Source organism: Castor canadensis, chromosome 5 (genome assembly GCF_047511655.1).
Source record: "Castor canadensis chromosome 5, mCasCan1.hap1v2, whole genome shotgun sequence".
In the NCBI taxonomy this organism is placed as follows: Eukaryota; Metazoa; Chordata; class Mammalia; order Rodentia; family Castoridae; genus Castor; species Castor canadensis.
Window position 1 is genome coordinate 170496315 of NC_133390.1, and position 23905 is coordinate 170520219.

General features: G+C 49.0%; 2 protein-coding genes and 1 non-coding gene across 5 annotated transcripts in view; 1 reads left to right on the top strand and 2 right to left on the bottom strand.

The window, feature by feature from the left end:
* The first annotated feature begins 820 nt into the window (after window positions 1-820).
* Window positions 821-18541, top strand: Ddx27 (DEAD-box helicase 27). The gene is made up of 21 exons (XM_020169934.2): window positions 821-1002; window positions 3711-3857; window positions 4676-4735; window positions 4967-5129; window positions 5688-5731; window positions 5847-5933; window positions 6627-6732; window positions 8101-8274; window positions 8784-8934; window positions 10190-10289; window positions 10421-10562; window positions 11351-11504; window positions 12592-12673; window positions 12767-12944; window positions 14204-14310; window positions 14474-14576; window positions 16461-16555; window positions 16648-16771; window positions 17106-17193; window positions 18139-18213; window positions 18416-18541. Exons 1-21 carry the CDS (start codon window positions 910-912, stop codon window positions 18432-18434), a joined length of 2292 nt encoding a protein of 763 aa, XP_020025523.1. The 5' UTR covers window positions 821-909; the 3' UTR covers window positions 18435-18541.
* Window positions 13781-13917, bottom strand: LOC141423783 (small Cajal body-specific RNA 14). The gene has a single exon (XR_012448591.1).
* Window positions 18542-20002: 1461 nt separating the features above from the next.
* Znfx1 (zinc finger NFX1-type containing 1) overlaps window positions 20003-23905 on the bottom strand; it is a 28121-nt gene continuing 24218 nt past the window's right edge. For all 3 annotated transcript variants that reach the window (XM_074074956.1, XM_020169930.2, XM_020169931.2), the window contains one exon: window positions 20003-23389. In XM_074074956.1, the coding sequence (XP_073931057.1) occupies window positions 20948-23389 (2442 nt within the window). In that variant the 3' untranslated portion in view covers window positions 20003-20947. The remainder of the gene's footprint in view (window positions 23390-23905) is intronic.

The window sequence follows — 23905 nt, forward strand, 5'->3', positions numbered from 1 at the left end:
GATTTCTACAAAGGCAGAAAGGAAAATTCCTAGCAAATTCTGAGTTTTTTCTAAGGTCCTGCCTGAAGCCTCTGTCTGGATTATACTCTTGTTTCTGTCAGTCCCTTTCTAAAACGGCAAAAAGTAATGGTATCTCTAGGCGGGGGTTGTGGTAAATTAGAGAATATGCATAAAAGTAATTAAATCAGTATTGGCACAGCACATAGTAAATTTACGTAAGTGCTAGCTATTCTTATGTTTATTTTTTCGTTTTTATGAAAAGCAATTGTTTATTTTGGGAAAAAAAGAATCTAAGAAAATAAAAGCCTTAATCCTGGTGCTGGTGGCCCATGCCTGTAATCCTAGCTACTCAGGAGGCAGAGATAAGGAGGATCACGGTTCAAATCCAGCCATGGCAAACAGTTCGCGAGACCCTATCTCGAAAAAACTGGTCACAAAAAAGGGCTCGTGGAGTGGCTCGAGGTGTAGAGCCTGAGTTCAAACCCCAGTACCAAAAAAAAAAAAAAAAAAAGAAAAAAAATCACTTATAATTTTACCCCAGGGACAATCACTACTGCTTTGTATTTTTGCCACAACTTTTTGTCCACAAATATATACACGTAGAGAAGTTATCAAAGCCCATGTTTAGATCTTCTCACCGTCCCCCCCACTCCAGAGAGACATTACTTTCTGAGAACGTGGACAAAAAAATGTCCATATTTAAATAAAGCCCCGCCCCTTGATTTCGTCATACGAAACCACGCCCCAGGTCATGGCACACGTCCTCTAGGAGCTCCGGAAGCGGAGCGTGGGGGGCGGTTCCTCAAGCGGAAGTGGAGCCTGGCACATGCGCAGTGACGACGAGGTGGCGGGAAAGGGCGGGTCTGACGGCTTGTTGCGTTCGCTTCTGGAAGTGGCTGCTGCTTCACCATGCTTGCGGAGCTCGGTTTAATCGGAACCATAGGCGAAGATGAAGAGGTGCCGGTGGAGCCCGAGTCTGACTCCGGAGACGAGGAGGAGGAGGTGTGAGCCGGGCGGGGTTGGGGTACGGTCACGGGCAGAGTCCCGGCCCATGGGGTTCCCTGGACCGCTTCCCTTCCCTGAGATCCTTCGGGAACACCGCGTACCCGAATCCTCCGCATGCCGCGAGCAGAGCTGCCCTGGGACCCCGACACCCTCCGCAGTGTCCTCGCCATTAGCTTTCCCCACACCGCACTATTGGCAGTGCCATTCCATGTGGCCCTGCTGCTCACAACCGGCTATTTAATGCAGGCCCTCGGTAGTAGAGATCCAGAGATGAAGTCAGGCTTGGGTTCTGCTCAGAGCCATGGTTGTTCATCCCCCCATCTGTTCATCTGTTCATACTCACGCATCTAACAGAGGTAGTGTTAAATATTGCGGACCTGGCAATGAAAAAGGTGGTCCCAGTCTGCTGAACTTCATCTTGAAGTGGGAGCCTACGAACTTTAAGCCGGGGGTCTGAAAAAGGTCTTTGTCTTTCAGAGCCTCAACTTTTACCTCTTTACTCATCTGCCTGCCTGACACGTTCATTGGGATGTCCCATGGCCTCTGCAAATTCACCTCCAACAAAGCTGAACTGGTCTCCCTCACCTTCCCATCCTATTCCCATCTAAAGCCAGGGCATAGGATCATTTTGACAACTTGATCCTTGTCGCCATTCAGTGCTCTGCAAACCATTTGAATCTTTCCTTGGCTTCTGCCCTCTTTCTGTCCACACTTCGCCATTGTCCAGGTCACTGCCATCTCACACCTGGACAACTGCAGTCCGCACATACCTCATCTCCATCTCTTTCTTGTGATCCCTTCTGGTGTGTTCTTCACTTCACAGCAGAGTGATCTTCTCTTAGTGCAGTTCGATTAGTGCCTCCCTTGCTCAGAACCTTCCAGCCTGCTTTCACAAGGCTTTGGGGTCCTTCAGAATCTGGTCCTTTTCACTTTCTTGACTGACAGCTCTCCCCTTCATGATCGACACCCAGACAGACTCGCTGGTTCCACAGTCCTGCACAGTCTGTGTTCTGTCTTGCTCAGAGCCTTCCCTCTCCTGTTCCTCTGCTTGGAACACTCTTCCTTCTGCTTTTTCTGGATGCTACTAGTCACTCTGGTTTCTGTGCCATACTTGACTTCTTTCTTGAAGAAAGAAAAGAAAAGTTTCTTTTCTGGAAACTTTCCGACACCTTGGCTGCCATCCCAAACTATTAAATGACCCATGTTGTCCCTGTGGTACCACCAGGCAGGACTGAAGTTTCCTGTTATCTGTCAGCTGGAGGGCATTTTAGAATAGTGGTTAAGGGCTTAGACTGGAACCCAAACATCTGGGAATGAATTTCAGGTGATTGTGGATAAGACACTTGCCCTCCACCTCACTTTCCTTGCTCTAAGGTGACGATATCATAGCATCTCCTAAGGCTAAGTAAGAGACTTCAGTTATGTGTGTGCATACTTGTTCTTTTTTTTTTTTTCTGTGTTGTCTGTTTCCCATGGGTATCCTTACCAGGGGTGTTGGAGATTGAACTCAGCCTCATGATGCTAGGTAATTACTCTACCACTGAGCTACATTTTTTTCCTAATTTAAAGTTCCAGTTGGCTTTTATTTGTGATCATAGACTAGGGCAACACCTCATCCTATAAAACAGAATGAATGTTGTTCCCTATGTACATGTATTTGTATCTACATGCGTATACTTAGGAATGTACCTGTATGATACATAACTAAGGAAAGTATACTTAGTAATCATCCCTAAGAAATAGCAATTATTGGGCTGGTAGCATTGCTTAAGTGGCAGAGTGCCTATTTAGCAAGTAGGAAGCCCTGAGTTCAAACCCTAGCACCCCCCCCCAAAAAAAGGAATAGTAATTATTTATTAATTAGTCACTTCTTTTTCAGCTCATTGAGATTGAGAGTAGGGACTATGTTCTAATGATTCTCATCCTCAGTGCCTAGCATAGGGCCTTCCTCTTTTTTTTTTTTTTTTTTTGTAGGTTTGAACTCAGGACCTACACCTTGAGCCACTCCACCAGCCCTTTTTGTGTTAGGTATTTTCGAGATAGGGTCTTGAGAACTATTTGCCCAGACTGGCTTCGAACCACGATCCTCCTGATCTCTGCCTTCTGAGTAGCTAGGATTACAGCATAAACACCCGCACCTGACTGGGCCTTCTCTACGTTAGGTATTGAACAGTGTCTGATTTTTTCCCAGCTTTACTGAGATAGGATTGACAAATATAATTTTATAAGTCTTAAGTTATACAACATGATGATTTGACAAATGTATATATTGTGGAATGGTTTCTACAGTCAGGTCACCTCACCTATTTTCTTTTGTGGTGAGAACATTTAAGATCTCTCCTAGCAAATTTCAAGTCCACAATATGTCATAATTAACTACAGTCACCTTTAGTCACCACACAGGACATTAGGTGTGCAGAATGTATTCATCTTATAAAGTTTATATCCTCTAGTGAGCATCTCCCCATTTCTCCTACACCCACCCGCTCCCTGACAATCTTCGCTCTTGTCTCTGTTTTTCTTGAGGGAGGGTTGTACTGGGATTTGAACTCAGGGCTTTGCACTTGCTAGGTAGGTGCACTACCACTTGAGCCATGCCGCCAGTCCTATGTATTTCTCTTCTCTTCTGGGCTCCCTCTGTTCCTTCTTCCTGTTCTACTGTTCTTCAGCTTCAGCCCATAGTCACCTGCCTCTCCTCTTTCCAGGGGCCCATTGTGCTGGGCCGGAAACAGAAAGCCTTGCAGAAGAACCGCAGTGCTGATTTCAACCCTGACTTTGTTTTCACTGAGAAGGAGGGGATGTACGATGGCAGCTGGGCCCTGGCTGATGTCATGAACCAGCTCAAGAAGAAGGTGAGGCTGCAGTGATGGACAGTTCCAGACTGTAGGTTTGTGAGGTTGAACAGGGTGTCTCTGGGACTAACCTTGACCTCAGGCCCCTTGGCCCTGCTTCTGTTCAGCGGGTACTGGAGCACTTTAAAAATGTGAGGTGCAGCTTTAATGGCATGGGGAGAGGGTCACAAGTAGCCACAGTTCTGATTATGACTGGCAGTATAAAGTGCTGTAGAATAGATTTATTACACACTCTATAAGTACTGGGGTTTGAACTCAGGGCCTTGTGCTTGCTAGGCAGGTGCTCTACCACTAGCCCTATATTGTAGACTCTAGTAACAAACAGTCACTAGTCTATTGGTGACATTTAGAAGTATTAAGAAGAATATTTCTTATAAAATGCCCATGACAGCTTCTCCTGAAGTGGGGTAGTGAGTTTCTGAACTCACTTCTAACTTCAGTGTACGTATTAAGACAGACTTTTTTTTCTTTTTTGGCAACACTGGGATTTGAACTCAGAGCCTACTGCTTGTTAGGCAGGCACTGTACCACTTTAGCCATTCCACTAGCCCTAGATATAATTCTTGTATCTTGATAATTCTGTTGTTTGAACTAGTAAACGCCTTCTAAAATGTGTTTGTAATGTTTTTTGGTGATGTAAAGTTTTATTTATTTTTTCTGTGAACAGTCTACAGGTTGATTCATTGATTCACTTACTCATCTTAAGGACAGACCAGCCTCTGCAGTATTAACATTTGAGACCTGGTCTTCCAGGGGACATTTCTTGGTCTCTTTCTTGAACGTGTATTTCTTTTCCTTCTCTTTGTTTCTCTGTGCAGAGGGCAGTCACTACGTTAGATGAGAAGATTGAGAAAGTGCGAAAGAAAAGAAAAGCGGAGGTGAGAGAGAAATGGGCCTCTTCTCCTGGTCCCTATATGCCCCTAGCCAAGTGTCCTCACATTTCTGTTCCAGCCCAAGTGGAGGATGGCAGGAGCAGGCGCTCCTCTTTGGGTACTTCTTACTCACACACCACCTCCTGTCCAGGCCATAGAACTCAATATCACTCCTCTTAGGTTCCGAATGTCCTGAATTCTGTTGTTATCTTTGCTGTATTTGACCTTGTTTCCCAGGATAAAGAAGCCAAGGCCGGGAAGTTGGAGGAGAAAGAAGCCAAGGTGGCCTGCGACCTGGAGGAACAGGAGGATGTGGAAGGGAAGGAGGAGGCAGGCTCTGCAGATGAAGACTCTGATTCCGACTACTCCTCAGCTGATGAGAAAGTTCTCACGCAAGCAGGTGGCCGCTCTGCTGGCTGCTGGAAATGGGACAGGAAGTGGGCAGTGGGCACCTTCACTTGTAGCAATCCAGGCTCTTCTGCACGAGTGCTTGCCATCTCCCTGCTGTTTTACCCTCTCTCTTCCCAGGTGTTGTGTTGGGATGTTCTTCTTTGCAGGCAGCTTCCTCTTTCCCCAGCTGTAGCCCCACACAGCTGCTAGACCTCTCTGTGACTCATACATATTTGGTGTGATCCACATCCAGTGGGTTCACTCATGAGTGTGTGCTCAGTAAGTATTTCTGGCAGAAATCATGCTAAGGTGTCTTTGTGTATTATAGTGTGAGAGCCTGGTCTTTGCACCACACTGCCAGGTGTGCTTTCTGTCAGCTCTGAAACCAGTCACTTCACTGCACAGTCGCACAGCATCCCCATCTGTGAAGAGAGGCTGTCATGGTAGCCCCCTGTAGGCTAATGTGTGGGCTTGGTCTGGTAGTCCACGTAGGGCCCTTAAGGTGGTGTGGAGTGGATGTGGATGTCAGCAATGTGAGCTGTGGTCATTGTGGTGCTTTTCTCCATAGATACACTCAAAGTGAAGGAGCGGAAGAGGAAGAAGAAGGGGCAGGTGAGCCTGGGCAGGGTGGCCACGCACAGTTCATTTTGGCATCTGGAAGGGCTTTTAAGGTCATTGGTTTTCTTCACTGAGTTCTCATTCTCTGTCTTCTGACTTTCTGCTGTAGGAAGCAGGAGGATTCTTTGAAGACGCATCTCAGTATGATGAAAACCTCTCCTTCCAGGACATGAATCTTTCCCGGCCTCTTCTGAAGGTAGCGGCCCCCAACTCTACTCTCTGTTTCCTTTAACTCTTATCCACTCAGCTGCTCAGCTTTCTTCTCAGTAAACTTCATTGTGTCCCTCTTCTTTGATCCCTCCATGGCTCCCACCTTCACTCAGGATAAAAACTGAAGTCACGTACAGCATTTTGCCTTTTCTGTTCTCTCTGATGACATCTTTCAGCACTCATTCCACTCTGGCACACTGGCCTTGCAGGCCCTCGGGCAGGTCAGACATCCTCTTCCTCAGCATCTTTGCACTTGCTGTTCCCTTTGCCTGGAAGTCTCATTTTCCAGAAGTCTGCTGATGCACCCTCACCCCTCTTGGATCCAGTGGGAACCGTTCCTGACAGCCCTGCTGTGAATTGCACTCCATACCCTTCTGTGCCTTCCTTTGTCTCCTTGATCACTGCATTTTTGTCTATAACAGTTATCTTCCTGTATTTGTCTTTAGGTCTATTTCTTTCTGCCAGACTCTAAGATTCCTGAGGGCAGCGGTTTTCTTTTATTTCTTTCTGTGTCTTTAGCATCTAGGACAGGGCCTCACACGTAGGTGCTCTTGGTCTTCGGTGTGAACAAATGCTGGGGAGGACCAAGAGAGTTGTCTCTGGTTTGGCAACCTGTTGGTGTTGCCTGCTGTAGGCCTTCCCCGCCCACCTCTAGTCTGACCAAACCTTTTCTCTTCAGGCCATTACAGCCATGGGCTTCAGGCAGCCCACCCCGATCCAGAAAGCCTGCATTCCTGTGGGTCTGCTGGGGAAGGACATTTGCGCCTGTGCAGCCACTGGGACAGGTGAAAGGATGGGGGCTTGGGTTGTGGGAGAAGGGTTCTCACACCCCCAATAGAACTCTGGGTTGACTTCACAGAAGGCCAATTTGCTAAGTGTGCGTGGCTTTTTGAACTATATAGACAGCTTATAGACCTGGGCATGGTGGCCCACACTTGTAATGCCAGCTACTCCAAAGGCAGGGGCAGGAAGATCACAAGTTTGAGGTCAGCCTAGGCAAAGTTAGTTAGATTATAATCTAAAAAAGAGATACATAGGCTGGGGGCATGGCTCAAGTTCAAATCCCAGTACTGCCAAAGGTGGGGGGGTGGGAGGGAAAATACAAAAGGGCTACTAGAGCATTTGCCTAGCGTGCAAGAGACCCTAGCTTCCATCTCCAGCACCACAAAAAAACAACAACAAAAAAAGTTCCGTTATGCTGTTTATACCAACCTACTCCAAAGAGAAAGATGGACGGAAGCAGGATTCTCAGAGATGAGAAGGTTTGAACAATTGCCAAAACCAAAGTTTTACAAACTATGGTTTGTAGTAGTGAACTTATTTAATTTTAAAAACATTTCTTTCTTTGAGTAAAGGGGTGTAGAGGTAAGCACCCCATCTACCTGGGGTGCTCCCCCTCCCTAGCCTGCTGCTATGTCAGCATCAGCGGACACTGAGAGTGTTTGCAATGTACCTGTGGTTGAAATAGACTTGAACTCAGATGTGCCTGTGCCACCCCCCTTCCCCCTTTATACAAAAGCTGGAGACTCTATGCCTGGTTTTGCGGGGGCTCTCTCACTTGTGGAATGTCTTAAGTGTCTCTCCTGTTGTTTCATAGTGCATACCAGAGTACTGCTTGTGTGTTGTGGTGGGTTTAATTTTGTTGATTTTCATTTATTACTTTTTCAGTGAGGTATAGCTTACTGTAAAGCCCACACATCCTAAGTGTACAGCTTCATGAGTTTCTACATATGCAGATATACTTCTGAACTACTTACATATTTTGAATATTTACATGTAATGTTATTTTTTTTGGTGGTACTGGGGTTTGAACTCAGAGCTTTGTGCTTGCTAGGCAGGCACTCTACATCTTGAGCCACACCTCTGGTCTGTTTTGCTCTGGTTATTTTGGAGATGGGGGTCTCATAAACTATTTGCCTGAGCTGGCCTCAAACCAAGATCCTCCTGATCTCATCCCCCTAAGTAGCTAGGATTACAGGTGTGAGCCACCAGTGCCTGACTGGCCACGTAGTTTGAAGGCAGGAAAATGGTGTATGAAAACTAAGTTTGTTTGATGTTCCTTGGAGCAGACCTGGAGGTTTTCTGTGCTCAGGTGGAAAGCTAAACCCAGAAGGCACCAAACCTCTCCTTGTCTTCCTTCTGCCTCCCTCCAGGTAAAACTGCAGCCTTCTCTCTCCCCGTGTTGGAGCGACTCATCTACAAGCCCCGTCAGGCCCCAGTAACCCGGGTGCTGGTGCTGGTTCCCACCCGGGAGCTGGGCATCCAGGTGCACTCAGTCACCAGGCAGCTGGCCCAGTTCTGCAGCATCACCACCTGCCTGGCTGTGGGTGAGTTTCTGACTGAGTGAGACCACCAGCTCCTGAGAGATGTGACGTGGTGGATGAAGGGTGAATGTGCACCTCCTGTGGGTGCCAGGTGTTAGGAATTGCCTTTGTGTTCATTGAATCCGCTTAAAAATTGCATTATTTGGGGCAGAACTTCCATGACAAAGTTATGTTACGTCCCTTCATTTTCCCCTCTTTATACAATGTGAAATCAGTGTTGATTTTTGTCCTCCTGTACAGAGATGTCATCGCTTTTCACAGCTGTTTCCCTCAGCTATGATAGAATGGTGTTCAATCATTCTATTCAGAAGTGCTTTTTGATTTCATACTCCACCCAATTGCAATTAAGTCTTATCTCCTGCTGTGTTGGATGATCCACGTGGGCCAGTCCTCTGTCTGTCTTGTTCTCAGCTGTCTGCTCTGTGTCCAGCATGAGCCAAGGCAGGTGATAGGTGCTAGTCAGCACCAGTGCCTGTTTGACTGACTGCCTGCTGGGGCTCTCCTCTTTGCAGGTGGCCTGGATGTGAAGTCTCAGGAAGCAGCTCTACGGGCAGCACCGGACATCCTCATCGCCACCCCTGGCCGGCTCATCGATCACCTGCACAACTGCCCTTCCTTCCACCTGAGCAGTATTGAGGTACTCATCCTGGACGAGGCCGACAGGTGTGTCTCACGCAGGGTCTAGAGTGCTCTGAGGTCCCCAGGGCCATGGAGCTGCAACCTGGCCTTATTCCCTATGGCCCCTGGTGTATGAACTGTGTCACCACACACACTGGGCAGGTTTAGTCTGGGTTTTCTGGCTTGCTTGCTTGTTTTCTGTCTTTCTGCAAATGATGGTAAGAAGTAAGGGGAGTCAGATGTGGTCTCTGCGAGTTTGTGACTGGGATTCGGAAATGTTCCTGAGATTGTCAACAAAACATTTTCCTGTTGCACATGGAGACAAGAACAGTGCCCACTGCTCAGTGAGGAGACCCTTGAGCAGTGCAGGGAAGGAGCCTTGCTTAGAAGCTTCAGCAGCCCATCCCTGTGGCTGCTCCTCTCCCTCCCACCTTTCTCACACGCCTGTCCAGTGTGCTCACCTCTTTGCTCCATGACTGAGCTGGATGAACTGGACTGATGGTAGGGTGGGTGGGAAGAGGTCATAGGTCAGCACAGAGCACAGTAAGGCTCTCTCAGGGAAGCATCTCAGAATCAAGTGGCCTTTACAAGGTTTTTCCTGATGCCCTCCCTCTTCTCTATGACAGCCTATCCTTCCATTTATTCAGGCTTAAACCGTTAGTGTCGTCTTTATCTCCTGCTGTCTTCACACCTGCCATGGTCCCATAGGTAAATCCTGTCTGCACACCCATGGTGGGCTCTGTAGGGCTGGACCATTCCTTCACCTCCTGCCACAGAGAATCTGGGCTTTGTGCAGCAGATGTTGATACAATGACGGTTTATCTGAATCCAGCCCCTGGGAGGCAGAGTGTGAAGAAGGCAAGGACTTTTTTAGATGGAGGGAGACTGAAGAGACGTGAAGGGCAACTTCTGGGTAGGGATTGAAGTTCCTGGACTCTGGTAAAGACAGCCAATCAGTCACACGTTGCAGACAGCAGGGGAAACTTGAATGTGACCTGTGTTTTGGACCTTGTTCACACACTTCAGTGTCTCGGCTGTGTGTGTGGCATTGTGCCCATATGGAAGGCCATTGTCCTTGGAAGATGGGTGTTGGAACATTTGGGGATAAAGTGTCATGATGTGTGAGTACTTACAAATAGTTCAACAAAGTAAGACACAAAATAAATGTGACACCATGATAACTTGGTAAGTCTTGATCACTATCGCCATGAATCCTGTGTGCAGCCAATGACAGCACACCCTTCCCTGTGTGGAGAAAAGCACTTCCCCATTTGCATGCCTGTCCTCTCTCTGCCCCCAGGATGCTGGATGAGTACTTTGAGGAGCAGATGAAGGAAATCATTCGGATGTGCTCCCACCACCGCCAGACCATGCTCTTCTCAGCCACCATGACAGATGAGGTGGGTACAGGGCTTCCAGTGGAGGGTGAGCTCAAAGGGCTCTTGCAGAAGACCCCTGCCTGGGACAGCCCTGTTGCCTCCTTCCCAGCCTGCTTGTAGAGAGCTAAGCATCCCTGGTTTGTGCTTGGCAGGTGAAAGATCTGGCTTCTGTCTCCTTGAAGAACCCTGTCCGGATATTTGTGAACAGCAACACAGACGTGGCTCCCTTCCTGCGGCAGGAGTTCATACGGATCCGGCCTAACAGGGAAGGGGACCGGGAAGCCATTGTGGCAGGTGAGCGCCCAGGTCAGGACTGGACTGGAGGTGGTCGACTCCCTTGGCCCCATGGGTGTTCACACTGAAGCACTTGGGTTTTGCCTTCTTATCTTCTCTATCTGTTCTTCCCTGAGCCACGCTGCTTTTTATCCATTCTCGTTCCACACCCCCCACCCCACACTGGCCAGCCAGCTCCCAACCACTTTCCAGTTGCCGCTCTAGCCCTTCAGTCCAGCAGCCTGGATGGTTGCTGCAGCCTCTTCTGTGCTCTTCTTGCCTCTGCTCGGCCCTCTTGGTATTCATTCTGCATGCTCAGGTCTATAAACTGCTGTCCTAGATCTTCCTTTGCAAAAGAACATTTGCTCTTCTTACTTCCTTGCTTAACTTCCTGTGGTGGCTTCCATTCCAGACTCCCAAGTGAGTCCTTCAAGACTCTGCGACCTGGCCTTTGCCTGCTTGGAGTCCCCAGCCGTGGAGCCTTGTTCATGGCTCAAACCACCTTCTTCTGGTTGTGCCTTCTCACCCCACCAAGCTTGTTCTGCCTCTTTGACTTTACATTTGCTCTTTCTCCTGCCTGGCTTCTCACCCGCAGTTGTTCTGTGGCAGTTGTTCCTGCCTTGTCATCCCCACTAAGTGACTCCTTCAGAGAGGCCAGCCCTAATGCTGCCTCCCAGCCTCCCTTCACTCTGAAGATCTTTTCCACCCTTGGGAATTGGCTTCTCTGTCTTTGCCCTGGGATAGGTGAGAGATCCACAGGGAAGGGCCAGGCCTGTCTGCCAGTGGTGACTCACTCTTCTCCCTGCCAGCTCTGCTGACAAGAACCTTCACTGACCACGTGATGCTGTTCACCCAGACCAAGAAGCAGGCCCACCGCATGCACATCCTTCTGGGGCTCCTGGGCCTGCAGGTGGGCGAGCTCCACGGCAACCTGTCACAGACACAGCGGCTGGAGGCTCTGCGGTAATGTTTGGGGTGGGGCGGGGGCTCCTCCACCCTCCTCTGCAGGTCCCTGAGGGCTCTCCTCATTGGATAGGGGGAAAGCTGTATTTGGGGGTTATGTTAGAGCCATAGCAGGGGTGCAGATGGCACAACACCCTGTTTGAGACCGTTCAGTCCAACCCAGTGCGTGCTGCTGGACCTGTAGGCCCAACTGCTTGGGAGGCTGAGGCAGGAGATCACTAAGCAAAAGCCTGTTTCAAATTTTTTTTTGGTCTGGGTGTGGTGGTACACAGCTGTAATCCCAGCACTTGGGAGGCCTGGGCTACATAGTGAGATTCTGTCTCAAAAAAGAAAACAACAAATCTGAGCCTTGTGAAGTTGCATCTTAGATGCAGTAAGAACGTTTTTCCATCTTTGTTGGGGGTGGGGGGCCCTCGTGCCCCAGGATGCACATCTTGTATGGGAGCTGCTGACCCAGGAAGACACCACACTGTCTCTGCATTTGTCTCTGAGCAGTGCGTATGTACTGTGAGTGAGTGAGATTTAGACTCAGAGGTAGCAGCAAAGTGCCCAGCCTTTGCTTTGTCAGGCTCCATGCAGGGTCCTTTTCTATGTGGTTTCTCATCCACTTCACAGAATAGTGGCTGGAGGCGAGGGCCCCATATTGTTTACCTACTCTGTGTATCACGGGGTGGAGGGGTGAGGTGGGGTAGAGCAGGGTGGCTTGAACCCACGGCAGTTGCCTCTGCTTCCCTATAGCCCAGCTCTGCTTTCCACACTTGATTCTGCACAGGAAGTACTGCTGAAGGTAGTGCACTGCCACTCTCGCCCTCCAACATGAGGGGAGGGTGTCAGATAGGTTGACATTTGGAACCTGTCCCCACCAGCGGGGCTGGGGCTCCATGTAGAGCAGTTGCCTGGCATGCGCAAGGCCCTGGGTTCTATCCCCAGCACACACTCCCTCCTGTACAAAATCATTCTGTCCCCACAGTGATGTCCTACACCAGGTTGCTTGACTCCCGGAGGCTTTGGTGACTCTCAGGTTCAGGCTCCCAGGGAGCATGTTGGGGCAGGGTATCCAAATAAGCATCTCTGTGGCTCTTTTTAGGCGCTTTAAGGATGAACAGATTGACATCCTTGTGGCTACAGATGTGGCAGCCCGTGGACTTGACATTGAGGGCGTCAAAACGGTGAGTGGGTCCTGTCTTCTTTGTTCTTAGGAGTCTTTTTGCCTGGCACCTGCCCCCGGCCAGCATGGCTGACGCTCAGTTCTGACCTTGCAGGTGATCAACTTCACCATGCCCAACACCGTGAAGCACTATGTGCACCGGGTGGGGCGCACAGCACGTGCCGGCAGGGCTGGACGCTCAGTCTCCCTTGTGGGAGAAGAGGAGCGGAAGATGCTGAAGGAGATCGTGAAGACCGCCAGGGCCCCCGTGAAAGCCCGGATCCTCCCCCAGGGTGAGGAGGCACAGCCGTACTAGTGAGGCGTGTCCAGGGGCAAGGCGGGGCAGAGCATGCTGTGATCATGGCCAGCTTGAGGCCCAGCTTGGCCACCTCCTTGCTGAGTCTCCTGGGCAGGTCTCATCTCTCTGCGTTAGGCTTCTGTATTGTTGGAAATCAGTTAATAAGTAAAAACCTAATTCTGTGTCAGAGCTCAGCAGTGTTAGCACTTGGCACCTCACCTTTTAGGCTTTTCTCATTCACAGGCATCTCTTTTCTCATTTTCACCCACTAGCTGTTGGGCATTGCTGAGTGCCCAGTTCCAGTGCTTCTGTTTAGGGTTGAGATGAAGTAGGGAGCCAGACAGCTGCCTTCTGGTGTGGAAAGATGTGACCTAGGGCTACAGGAGAGGTGCTGCTCTAGGGAAGCTACTCTGGACAGGCCTCTGAGCAGCTGGCATTGAGCTGAGACCTGGGTGATAAGAAAGAGGGGGCCATGATTGGTGGGTGTCTTTCTGCCTAATGGGGAGGGAGGATCAGGAGGCCTGGGGCGTGGTGAGCTGGGAGATTATTAGAGTTTAAGAGAGGCAGGCAGGGCCACTCTTAGGAGTTTGAAATTGAGTACCAGAGCAACAGGAAGCCTTAGGTGCACTTTTTTTTTTTCTTTTTGTGATGGGGTCTGATTGTTTTGTCTAGGTGGCCCCAAATTCCTGTGCTTGGCCTTCTGAGTAGCTGAAGCTACAGACCTGTGCACTGCCACACCCAGTTCTTAGTGGGTTTTCTTTTTTGTTTTGAGTTTTGGTTTTTTTTTTGTCTCTGTTGGGGGATTTTTTTTTTCTTTTTCTTTTTTTTAAACACGTCTGGAACCATTGCATAGAAAATTCGATAACTGCAGACTGATGGCCAGGAGCCATCTGTTTTGGTGTGTGTGACTGTCTGTGGTTGCATCATACAACTGATGAATACAGGTGGATGTTCAGTGGAGAAGTCATGTTAAAAACTGCACTGGTTTGTTTTTAGAGGACTGGGGTTTGAACTCAGAGCTTTGCCCTGGTTATTTTTGAGATGGGGGTCTCACAGTCTATTTGCTAGGGTTGACCTTGAACCCTGATTCTCTTGATCTCGGCCTCCCAAGTAGCTACGATTACAGATGTGAGCCATTGATAACCAAAAACCACTTTTCTATGTCAGTAAATAAACATCTGCATTATTTTCATTAGCTCTATGGAATTAGTACTCATCCTTGTTTTTAAATCCTTTTTATTCTTTTCCCTTTAGATGTTATCCTCAAATTCCGGGACAAGATTGAGAAAATGGAGAAAGACGTGTATGCAGTGCTGCAGCTGGAGGCAGAGGAAAAAGAGATGCAGCAATCGGAAGCCCAGGTGAGGCTGTGGGGAGGGCCTCACCCCCAGCAGCTCAGTGAGCAGCCCAAGGGTCTCCATGGTCCCATTCTTGGAAGTGCTCATCTAGCAGCAGTGGCTGCCTGCAGCTCACGGATGAGCAGGTGCAGGGTTCATGGCAGGCATCCTTGGGCTGCCCTTACAGATCAACACAGCAAAGCGGCTCTTAGAGAAGGGGAAGGAAAAGGCAGAACAAGAACCTGAGAGGAGCTGGTTCCAGACCAAAGAAGAGAGGAAGAAGGAAAAAAGTAAGTCAGACCAGGCATAGTGGGGCCCACCTATAATCCCAGCTCTTGGGAGGCTGAGGCAGGAGGGTCTCAAGTTCAAGACCAGCCTGTACTACATAGTAAGACTTGTCTCAAAAAGGAAAAAAAAAAATGCTGAACATAGAATTACCATCCACCCAATTCCATTTCTAGGTATATATTCAAAAGAACTAAAAACAGGGATTCCAGCAGCTACTAGTATGCCAGTGTTCCTTGAAACACGAGTCATCATAGCCAGAAGGCAGTCACAGAAGTGCCCATCCAAAGATGAATGGATGAACAAAGTTACTTCTGTGTGTACATCTCTTACTTGTACAGCCAAAATGAGGTGTGAAACGCGTCACACAGATGAACCTGAAAACATCCTGAGTGAAATAAGGCGGGCACAAAAGGATAAACACCTAGATAGAGGTCACAGAGGTCACGTAGGGCTAAGGGAAGGGACAGTTACTGCTTAGTGGTTGCAGAGCTGCCGCTGGGGAGGATGGTGGTGGAAGGCCACCTCTGTGGACAGGTGGTAGTGGTGGGTACTCAATATCCTGAGCTTAACTAACCCACTCAGTTCTGCAGATTGGATAAAATGGCAAGTTTTGCTACATATGTTTTGCCACAATTAAAAACATTCAGGAAAAGGTAACAGCTTGAATTCCCAGTGTTCTGCAGACCTTTGTCACCAAGTTTTACCACTCCAGATCATTTCATTTATTTATTTATTGCAGTACTGGAGTCTACAAGGTGTAGGCCACTCCACCAGCCCTTTTTTGTGAAGGGCCTTGCGAACTGTTTGCCAGGGCTGGCTTCAAACTGCAATCCTCATAATCTCTGGCTCCTGAGTTGCTAGGATTACAGGTGTGAGCCACCGGTGCCCAGCTCCCAGATCATTTTACATAGGCATGTGCACAGCTACTTTGTTTTTATTTTATTTTTTTGTCAGTACTGGGGTTTGAACTCAGCCTCACGCTTGCCAGGCAGGCGCTGTACCACTTGAACCACTTGGCCAGCCCACCTCCTTTGTTTTGAAGTGGCTGTGTAGTCTTCCGTCATATGAGTAGATTGTAATTTAACTTGTCCCATTGAGGGACATTGAGAGTTTTTGCATTGTAAACAGGTGATAGTGATGACCTTGTACATGTGCCCTTTTAAATTAGAAATATTTATTTAACTTACAGGATAAATTCTTAAAAGTGGGATTGCAGGTCAGAGGGTATGCATAATTTTGTTTGGTAGATTTCAAAATTACCCTTTATACAGGTTGCACCCTCAGTCTCGGAAATACTGCCTGTGTTTGATGGAACAAAAAAATGAGGGTGTATAAATATTTACATTAAAAAGAGTTTTAACTGCACAGAGGAAGGACCGGAGTAGTATAAGTAAAGCAAGTCTTCATCTTCCATGACAGGGGTTGATAGATAATGCGTGCCTTAAAAGGATTACTGAGGGAATTAATAGTCAAACAAGCTTGTTAGTTAGTGAGCTGAGGTGATCAGCAGAGGAAGTGGTTTGCTCCTTTTCATAAAAGGAGTTACATCCCTGTATAGCTATGCTTATCTCAACCAGCAAAAACCCATGTTCCTTCCTATTATTGCTTATACTCTCTCTTCAACAAAATTAGAGATAAGGGCAAAATAGTTTCTGCCGGGTATTGAGGGGGCGGGGAGGAGAGGGAGGGGGCGGAGTAGGTGGTAAGGGAGGGGGTGGGGGCAGGGGGAAGAAATGATCCAAGCATTGTATGCACATATGAATAATAAAAAAATAATTAAAAAATAAATAAAAATAAAAAAAATAAAAGTTACAAACTCTTACTCCAATTTGAAATGGGAGCACTAAAAATGGTCTCTGAAATCACATGCTCTCTTCTCATCCCAGTTTCCAAGGCTCTGCAGGAGTTTGACTTGGCCTTAAGAGGAAAGAAGAAAAGGAAGAAATTCATGAAGGATGCCAAGAAAAAGGGGGAGATGACGGTGAGTTGCCTCCCCTTTGGAGTTGGGCTCCACCTGGGGCTGGGTTAGAGTGCTTGTGCCACATTTACCACTCCCCCCTTCTTTCTCCTCAGGCAGAAGAAAGGTCCCAGTTTGAAATCCTCAAGGCACAGATGTTTGCGGAGAGGCTGGCCAAGAGGAACCGCAGAGCAAAGCGGGCCCGGGCCATGCCTGAGGAAGAGCCAGAGAGAGGCCCTGGTAGGGGGATGGGGAGCCTTCCCTGAAACCTGTGCTTGGGGGCAAGGAGAAAATTTGAGGGATGATGACAGTAGCCCGTTTGTTTTGAGTAAGTGGTATGTGCCAGTGCATACAGTTGTCCCTTTATTGGCTCCGTGAAGTGAGTGTGAAGAGAGCTAGGATTGGAGCCCAAGTCCTTACTGCCACTACTTGGAGGAGTTGGTGAGGATCAGATGAAGTGATAACAGTTTTTGACGGCGAGCATCCACAGAACTTGGTGTTGTTACCCAGAGCTTAAGGGCCTTAGGAGCTAGGGCCAAAGGGGGTCATATGTAACTGTTCTCTGTGTGCACAGGCAAGAAGCAGAAGCAGAGGAAGATATCTGTATTTGATGAAGAACTCACCAACACGAGCAAGAAGGCCCTGAAACAGTATCGAGCCGGGTAGGGTTGGAGCCTTTGCCATTTTGATGGAAACTGAATCTTTTGCCTCCTTGCCTGTTCCCCATTCTCACCTACCTACAGCGTCATAGTACATAACCTCAAGGGCACCCATCTGCACTCCTCTTCCCCACCACCTGTTGTGGAGCCCAGAGTGAGATCCGGAGAGGGGTAAGGAACCTCTGCTGTCTGCAGTGGTGCCCTCCTGCCTGTTCGAGTGCAGATGGTTGCTTACTTTCCCTCAGGCAGGGTAATGACTCAGGCTCAGTCCTGTAGAACCCCAAACAGGATTCTGGCTTGCCTCAGGGGACCTGCTGCCTTGCCATGTTTCTGGCCCAAGGCTGAGGGGAAGAGACTACACTTCCTACGTAGTTTTAGTGCACACAGGCTGTGCTAGATTTTCACCATTGTGACTAAACACCTGACAAACATCCTAACGGAGGGAGGATTTATTTTGGCTCATGATTTCAGAGGTTTCAGTCCATCATGGCTTGAAGGGTATGGCCAAACACGGCAGCTCCACCACTGCAGCCAGGAAGCAGAGACAGAATGCCTGTGTTTGCTGGCTTTTTCTTTCCCCTTCTTTTCCATGCAAGCTCCCAGCCTATGGGGTGGTGCCACCCACATTCAAGGCGCATCCTCCCGAGTTAACCCTTTCTGGAATTACCCTCATGGACACTCCTTGAGATGGGCTTTACCACTGCTCTCCTAGGTGTCTCTTAATTGAGTCTGGTTGACAACTAGGATTACCATCACGCAACAGGCCAAGAAGGCTTGTTTTAAAGCGCGGGCCTGACTTCCAGGAGGCATGGTATCATGTGGAAACATGTAGGCTTGGAACCCAGGCCCTCAACACTGCTACTGCATCCCAGCAGTGCCAGGGTCGGGGTGGGGGTGAGTCTACGTGTCCAGCAGCTGCCTGTCTCACATCTCTTCTCTCACTCACAGTCCTTCCTTTGAAGAAAGGAAGAAGTTGGGTCTGCCCCACCAGAGAAGAGGAGGGAACTTTAAATCTAAGTCCAGGTGACGTTGCAGCTTGGGAAGGCCGGGGTTGTACCTGGGGGCTGGAGAAGGCTGCTTTCTTGGAAAAGGGTCCGTTCTGGCTTCGTGGCAGAGTGGTTGCCCAGCATGTGTGAGGCCTGGGGTCCCATCCCCAGCACCACACAAAAACAAAGGGAGCTGTTCTGCCTCTTTTTGGTCTTTATCCTGATGATTTTCTCATTAGGTACAAGAGGAAGAAGTAGCCATGAAAGCCTGAAGTCCACGGAGCGGCCTTAAATCCCTTCCTTGTGGGAAGTTGTCTCAATTTCATTCACCTTTTCTCCACTTGTAAAGAAATTCTTGAAAAGTCTGTCACTTGTGTATTTAAAAAAAAAAAAAAGTTGGGGGTGGTGTCTGTAGCTATATCCTAATAGTTAGCCACGGCTCCTTTCTTGCTCATTAGCTTTCATGTAATAAACACGCCAGACAAGGTCTGATTGGGAGAGGGGAAGAAACCAGTGGTATAGTTTGCCGCACTCCGTCCACTAGCTGGACATCATCACAAACACTTGGGATGCATGGTTTCTCTGTGCTGGTAGAGGGGCTCAGTATGGAGGGAGGACTTCTTCCTCATTCTCTTCAGCAGCTGTCACTACTGAGCACTGACCACAGCCGGGCATCGGCAATGCTGAGCAGCATCTGATTCAGTTCTGCATGCCCACAAGGCAGGTACTGTTTCTCCCATTTTGTTGATAAAGAAACAGGCTTGGGCTAGCTAAGGATTCCTTCCATGAGCAAGTCTCTGGGTTCCATCCTCAGTGCCACAATATGAAAAAAACAAAAAAAAAACCAAACCAGGCTTAAAAGACAAATTTTGCATAGCTGGACCTAGGTTTGAGGTTTGTGAATCTCACTGCTACACTGTGGAAGAGCTGCTAGTGAGGTGAGGCTGAAAGGGGCAGAAGCCTTGATGCAAAATTAGCCCCTTGTGAAAAACAGCCCTGCAGAATAGTTCTCATTTTTGAGGAGGAAATGAGCTGTGGGGCAGTCACTGGGCAAAACAGTTTACTCCTGTGCAATTTCAGGGAGCACATATGCCCCCACACCTCAGCTTAGAAATTAGTTTTCCAATGGCACATTAAAGTGTGTTGGGGTTTGTTTTGTCTCATTGGCAATACCAGGGATTGAACTCAGGGCCTTGCATTTGCTAGCCCCCTAATGTGTGCTCAGTGTTGTCTGTGCAGCTTATCTGCCAACACCAACTTAAGGGCCATTTCACTCACCAATGGAATGTGGTTCAGAACCACGTCTTTGTGGCCTTGGCAGAAAGATCCCTAAGTAGGTTATTAGGCTAAACAAGCCAAATGGTGTAGGCTCCCTTAGTAAACAGTGTACACAGGCTATGTACAGACTATCCTAGGGAGGACTCACGAAGTGAACATTGGCTCTGGGGAAGGGAACATTTCAAGTGTACCCTTTTATATAGGTTGAAAATTTTTTTCTTTACACTATGGGTTGAAAGGACTCGTGCCTATAATCCTAGCTACTCAGGAGGTAGACATCTGGAGGATTGATGTTTGAAGCCAGCCTGGGCAAATAGTTGAGACCCTATCTTGAAAACACCAATCAAAAAAAAGCTGGTGGAGTGGTTCAAGGTGTAGGTCATGAGTTCAAACCACGCCCCCCCCCAAAAAAAATCATGAGCTAAATAAATCAAATCCCCATACAAAAATAAAAGTATGGCCCCACTGTAGATAGAACCTGCCCCGTCCTGTCTTCACTGTCTCAGGCTGCCTGAATGCTTCTGAAAGGTAGGACAGACATGGACCACTGATGTTCTCATTGTTTTTATTAATTGGCTTTATAAGCTAAAGTGCATAGTAAAGACAAAAAAGGAAATGCATACATAGGAAAGAGGCTTTTATCTAGCCGGCATTAGAAAGGACCTGAGATGCCTAAGTGTTTTCTAGGGAACACCGGGTGGAGGGACGCGGCAGGCTTGGTGCTGGCGTGTGGCCTAAGGCTGGGGCCTGCAGAAGCTGCTGGCATGCTAACCCTGCCCAGGCAAAAGCTGCAAGGGAGGTGCTGGGATGGAGGCTAACACCTGGGGGAGGTGCTACCAAGCCCCTCCTACAGTGGGTAAAGGAACTTCCGCTGTCCAAGTGCAAATCACAGAAAAGGGTACCGGGGTCACTCCCTTAGCCCAGGCCTACTGCAGAGCCTCCACAGAAGCGATACACTTCCCCACTTCAGTGAGCATGGAACTGGGTAGGGAGTTAAGTCTCACTTGCCTGTCTCCTGGAGGATGGGCGCCCAAGGGCAGCAGAGATTCTTATGCTCCTTGAAGGGATAAGCGGGTAATAAAACTCTGGGCCTCTGGTCATTAGAATGCAAGTTAGTTTGCAAGGTAGGGCCTGGCAATTAGAATCAGATGACTTCACTAAGCTCAGACTCCGCCATGGGAACATAAGGAAACCAACATCTGACACGTCAGAACCCACGGATGCCACTACACAGCCCTAGGTGGAAGTCCCAGATGCTCCATGGAGTCTGCCCACTAACCTGCTGCAGGAGAAAGGTGACATCTTTTAACTCTGCTCAGTTCTGGAGGTAAAGTGCTTACTCTAGCGCAGGGTTACATCTAGAATCAAATGTGGGCAAGCCCTAAAAGTGGATCCTTAAACAGGTGCAATAACACAGACACTACTAAACTGGTTCCTTCAAAAGGGAGCCGACCCCAGCCATGTGTGGCCAAGGCAAAAGCTGTGCTGTCTTCCTATATCATCCTCCGGATCTCCTCGAAGTTCATCAGGTTGTTGGCCGTGTCAGACCAGGCAGGGTGCTGTGCTCCGTCCATCTCAGAAGCGAGCTGGTTGCTCCCTTCCAGAGTATGACTTACGCCACCAATCACCTCCTGACAGTCAGGACAGGTGCTCCTCTCCATGGCTCCCCCGCATTCACTAATCAGATAGATGTGACCATTGGGGCATTTGAACCAGTGGCCACGAGGATAGCCCATGGCAGTGACAATCTGCACTCGCTCTTCCTCTGAGATGCCCAGGCCAGAGCAGGGAAGGGTGGCTTTCAGAGCATCCATCTTTTTCTGCACAAGCTGTTCATCCTCCTGGGTGAACTTACATGTTCTCTCCAGGATACTCCGGATGCTGAAGACCTCTTCCGCTACACTGCCTCTCACCTTCCCTTCCGCCATCTTGCAGCGGGTCAGTAGGTTCACCAAGTATGTGAGCCTCTGGATCTCACGCTGGAGGTCACTCAGTTCCTGGCTGGTGAAGCTCAAGCGCTTCTTGGCCAGCCACTCATGGACCTGGTCTAGTCGAGTCCTCACTCTTTCTTGGTCAAAGACTTGAACCTTTTTCAGAGAATCCCATAGTTTAGCCAAGTGGTCATAGAAGCTGATGTAATTCTCAACAAGGCCCAGGTCCTTCACTGATAGATTTTTCTGGGCCAGCTTCTCGTTGAGCATCTGGAAGTCTTCAGGAAGCAGCTGATGAAGGAGGCTCTTACTCTCCAACAGGGCCTTAAGTTGTTCCTGGCTGGTTGCAATTTCACCTGCAGAGCCCTGGATCTTTTCCTTGACAACTTCAATCTCTTCCAGCCGCTGTTTTATGCTGGTTCCATACCTCAGGTTTTTGCGGATGGGCACTTGGCAGATAGGACAGACCTTCAACCTGATAGCAACTTCGTCATCCTTCTGCTCATTCATGTAGCGGTCCAGGGCTTGCACCTCGAAAATGTGGCTGCAATCTTCTAGCTGCACAAAGCGGGCATCAGGCTCATCCTCAAAGCCGAAGAAGATCTGGGTGACCTCATCCAAGTGGCAGACACGGCACTTCTTGGGGCATGGTTCCCCACACAGACCAATGCAAGGGTGGCCACAGGCCAGCAGCTTAGTACAAGGCACATAGCATGGGGGACGGTTGCAGGGCTCGGAGCAGAGTTTGGTGCACTGATAGTGCTGGCAACGCCAGACACAGGGCTCCACGCAGGGGCTGCACAGCTCCCCACACTTCTTCCTGCACTGACTGTGGACACAGCGGTTCTGACACGTCCGCTGGCAGGGTGGGCATTCACCAATGCATGGCTCCTGGCACTTGTGTGAGCAGATGAGCAGGCGCCTGCAGGGCTTCTGACAGCGCTCGTGGAAGCGCCCTTCAAAGCAGCTGTGGCAGGACCCGGGGCAGGGATGCCCACAGTCCAGTGTGGCACCACATTTGGTGGCACACTTGACTGGCAGGTTGTACTTGAGGTCTTCCACATTACCACACTTTACCTGTTGGTTGTGACCACACTTGAGCATCACGGTGACCATTTCTGAGCAGAGCCGCACACAGTCCTCACCACATGGGTGGCTGCATCTGTGGCCGCATCTCAGGACCTTGGGGCAAGGCTCCTGGCAGCAGAAATCTAACTCCAGCACTGAACAAGGGACCATCTGCTCATGGCCACACTGAGGAATGGTTTTAGGCACCTTCACCTGACAAGGCTGACACTCTTGGAAGCAAACAAGGGGGCACCGGTGCCCATCTGGACAGATGACCTTCTGGCATGGCTTCATGCACTGGAACTCCTTGTGTGAGGAGTCGTAAGGGTGACAGGCACGAGTGCAGACGTGCCCACAGCCCAGCCGGAATTCACAAGGCAGGCTACAGCCTCCCTCTGGCACTTTTTGGAAGTCAGAAGCTTTGGATACTGAGGTGTGGGTGTCAGGGTGGTTCTGGCAGCAGAGCTGGAGCGCCTGGCCTATCTGATTGCTCTCCCGCAGCGTGTGAATGATCTTGCTCCACAAGGGCACCCTGGCCAGCACTTGCATGTTCCCAATGCAGTACATCCCCTTCTTGGCTCGAGACAAGGCCACACAGATGCGGTTGGGTATCTGGAGAAAGCCCACCTTGCCCTCCTGGTTGCTACGCACTAGTGAGAGAAGGATGATGTCATTCTCTTCCCCTTGGTATTTGTCCACAACATGGACCTTAACGCCAGCAAATGTCTTGGCAGGCATGAGTTTGCGCAGGCAAAAGAGCTGTCCAGTGTAAGTGGTGAGGATGGTGATCTGGGAAGGCAGGTACTCCTGGCACAGGAAGTATTTGCACAGCTCTACCACAAAATGAGCCTCGTGCTGGTTCTGATGGCTTTTGCCTTCTTGGATCTCCTGTTCAGGAAAGTTATGCTCTACAAAGAAAAGGTTGGAAGAGACTCCCTGAAAAGGAGAACAGTGACATGTTAGAAGGTTCCCGTGTGGCCCTTGTTTTATGCTGTATCTTCATGTGCCACTGACCCAGGCAGACATTTTGGTACCAGCCATCTCACAAACTGCACTTGTGAAGTTAGTCACCATGTGCTTTGTTTTGGGGTCATGGCAAATTATGATTTGGACAAGGAATTTATGCCTGTTTCAGCTTTCATGTGTTTGATATTAATGTTTTTGTTTTTGCAGTGCTAGGGATCAAACCCAGGGCCTTGCTCATGCTAGGTTAAATGCTCTGCCAAGCTACATCCTCAGACCTTTTTTTTGTTGTTGTTGAGATAGGGTCTCACTATGTCACTTAGGCTGACCTCAAACTTGTAATCGTTCTGCCTCCAGCTCCTAAGTGCTGAAATTACAAACATGTATCGTGATGAATGGCTTGCTATTAAAGTTTTAACAGCCAACCACAATCCAACCATTGTGACCAAGGGAACAAGCAGCTAATGTGTTGACAGTGCGATCAGTGTT

What these genes read in the sequence shown, in the direction of transcription:
- Ddx27 (XM_020169934.2), top strand. Translation starts at nt 910, where the DNA reads ATGCTTGCGGAGCTCGGTTTAATCGGAACCATAGGCGAAGATGAAGAG. An exon ending in AGAGAGGAAGAAGGAAAAAA is followed by an intron (nt 14,577 to 16,460) that starts GTAAGTCAGACC and finishes TTCTCATCCCAG; the next exon opens with TTTCCAAGGCTCTGCAGGAG. An exon ending in AGAAAAAGGGGGAGATGACG is followed by an intron (nt 16,556 to 16,647) that starts GTGAGTTGCCTC and finishes CTTTCTCCTCAG; the next exon opens with GCAGAAGAAAGGTCCCAGTT.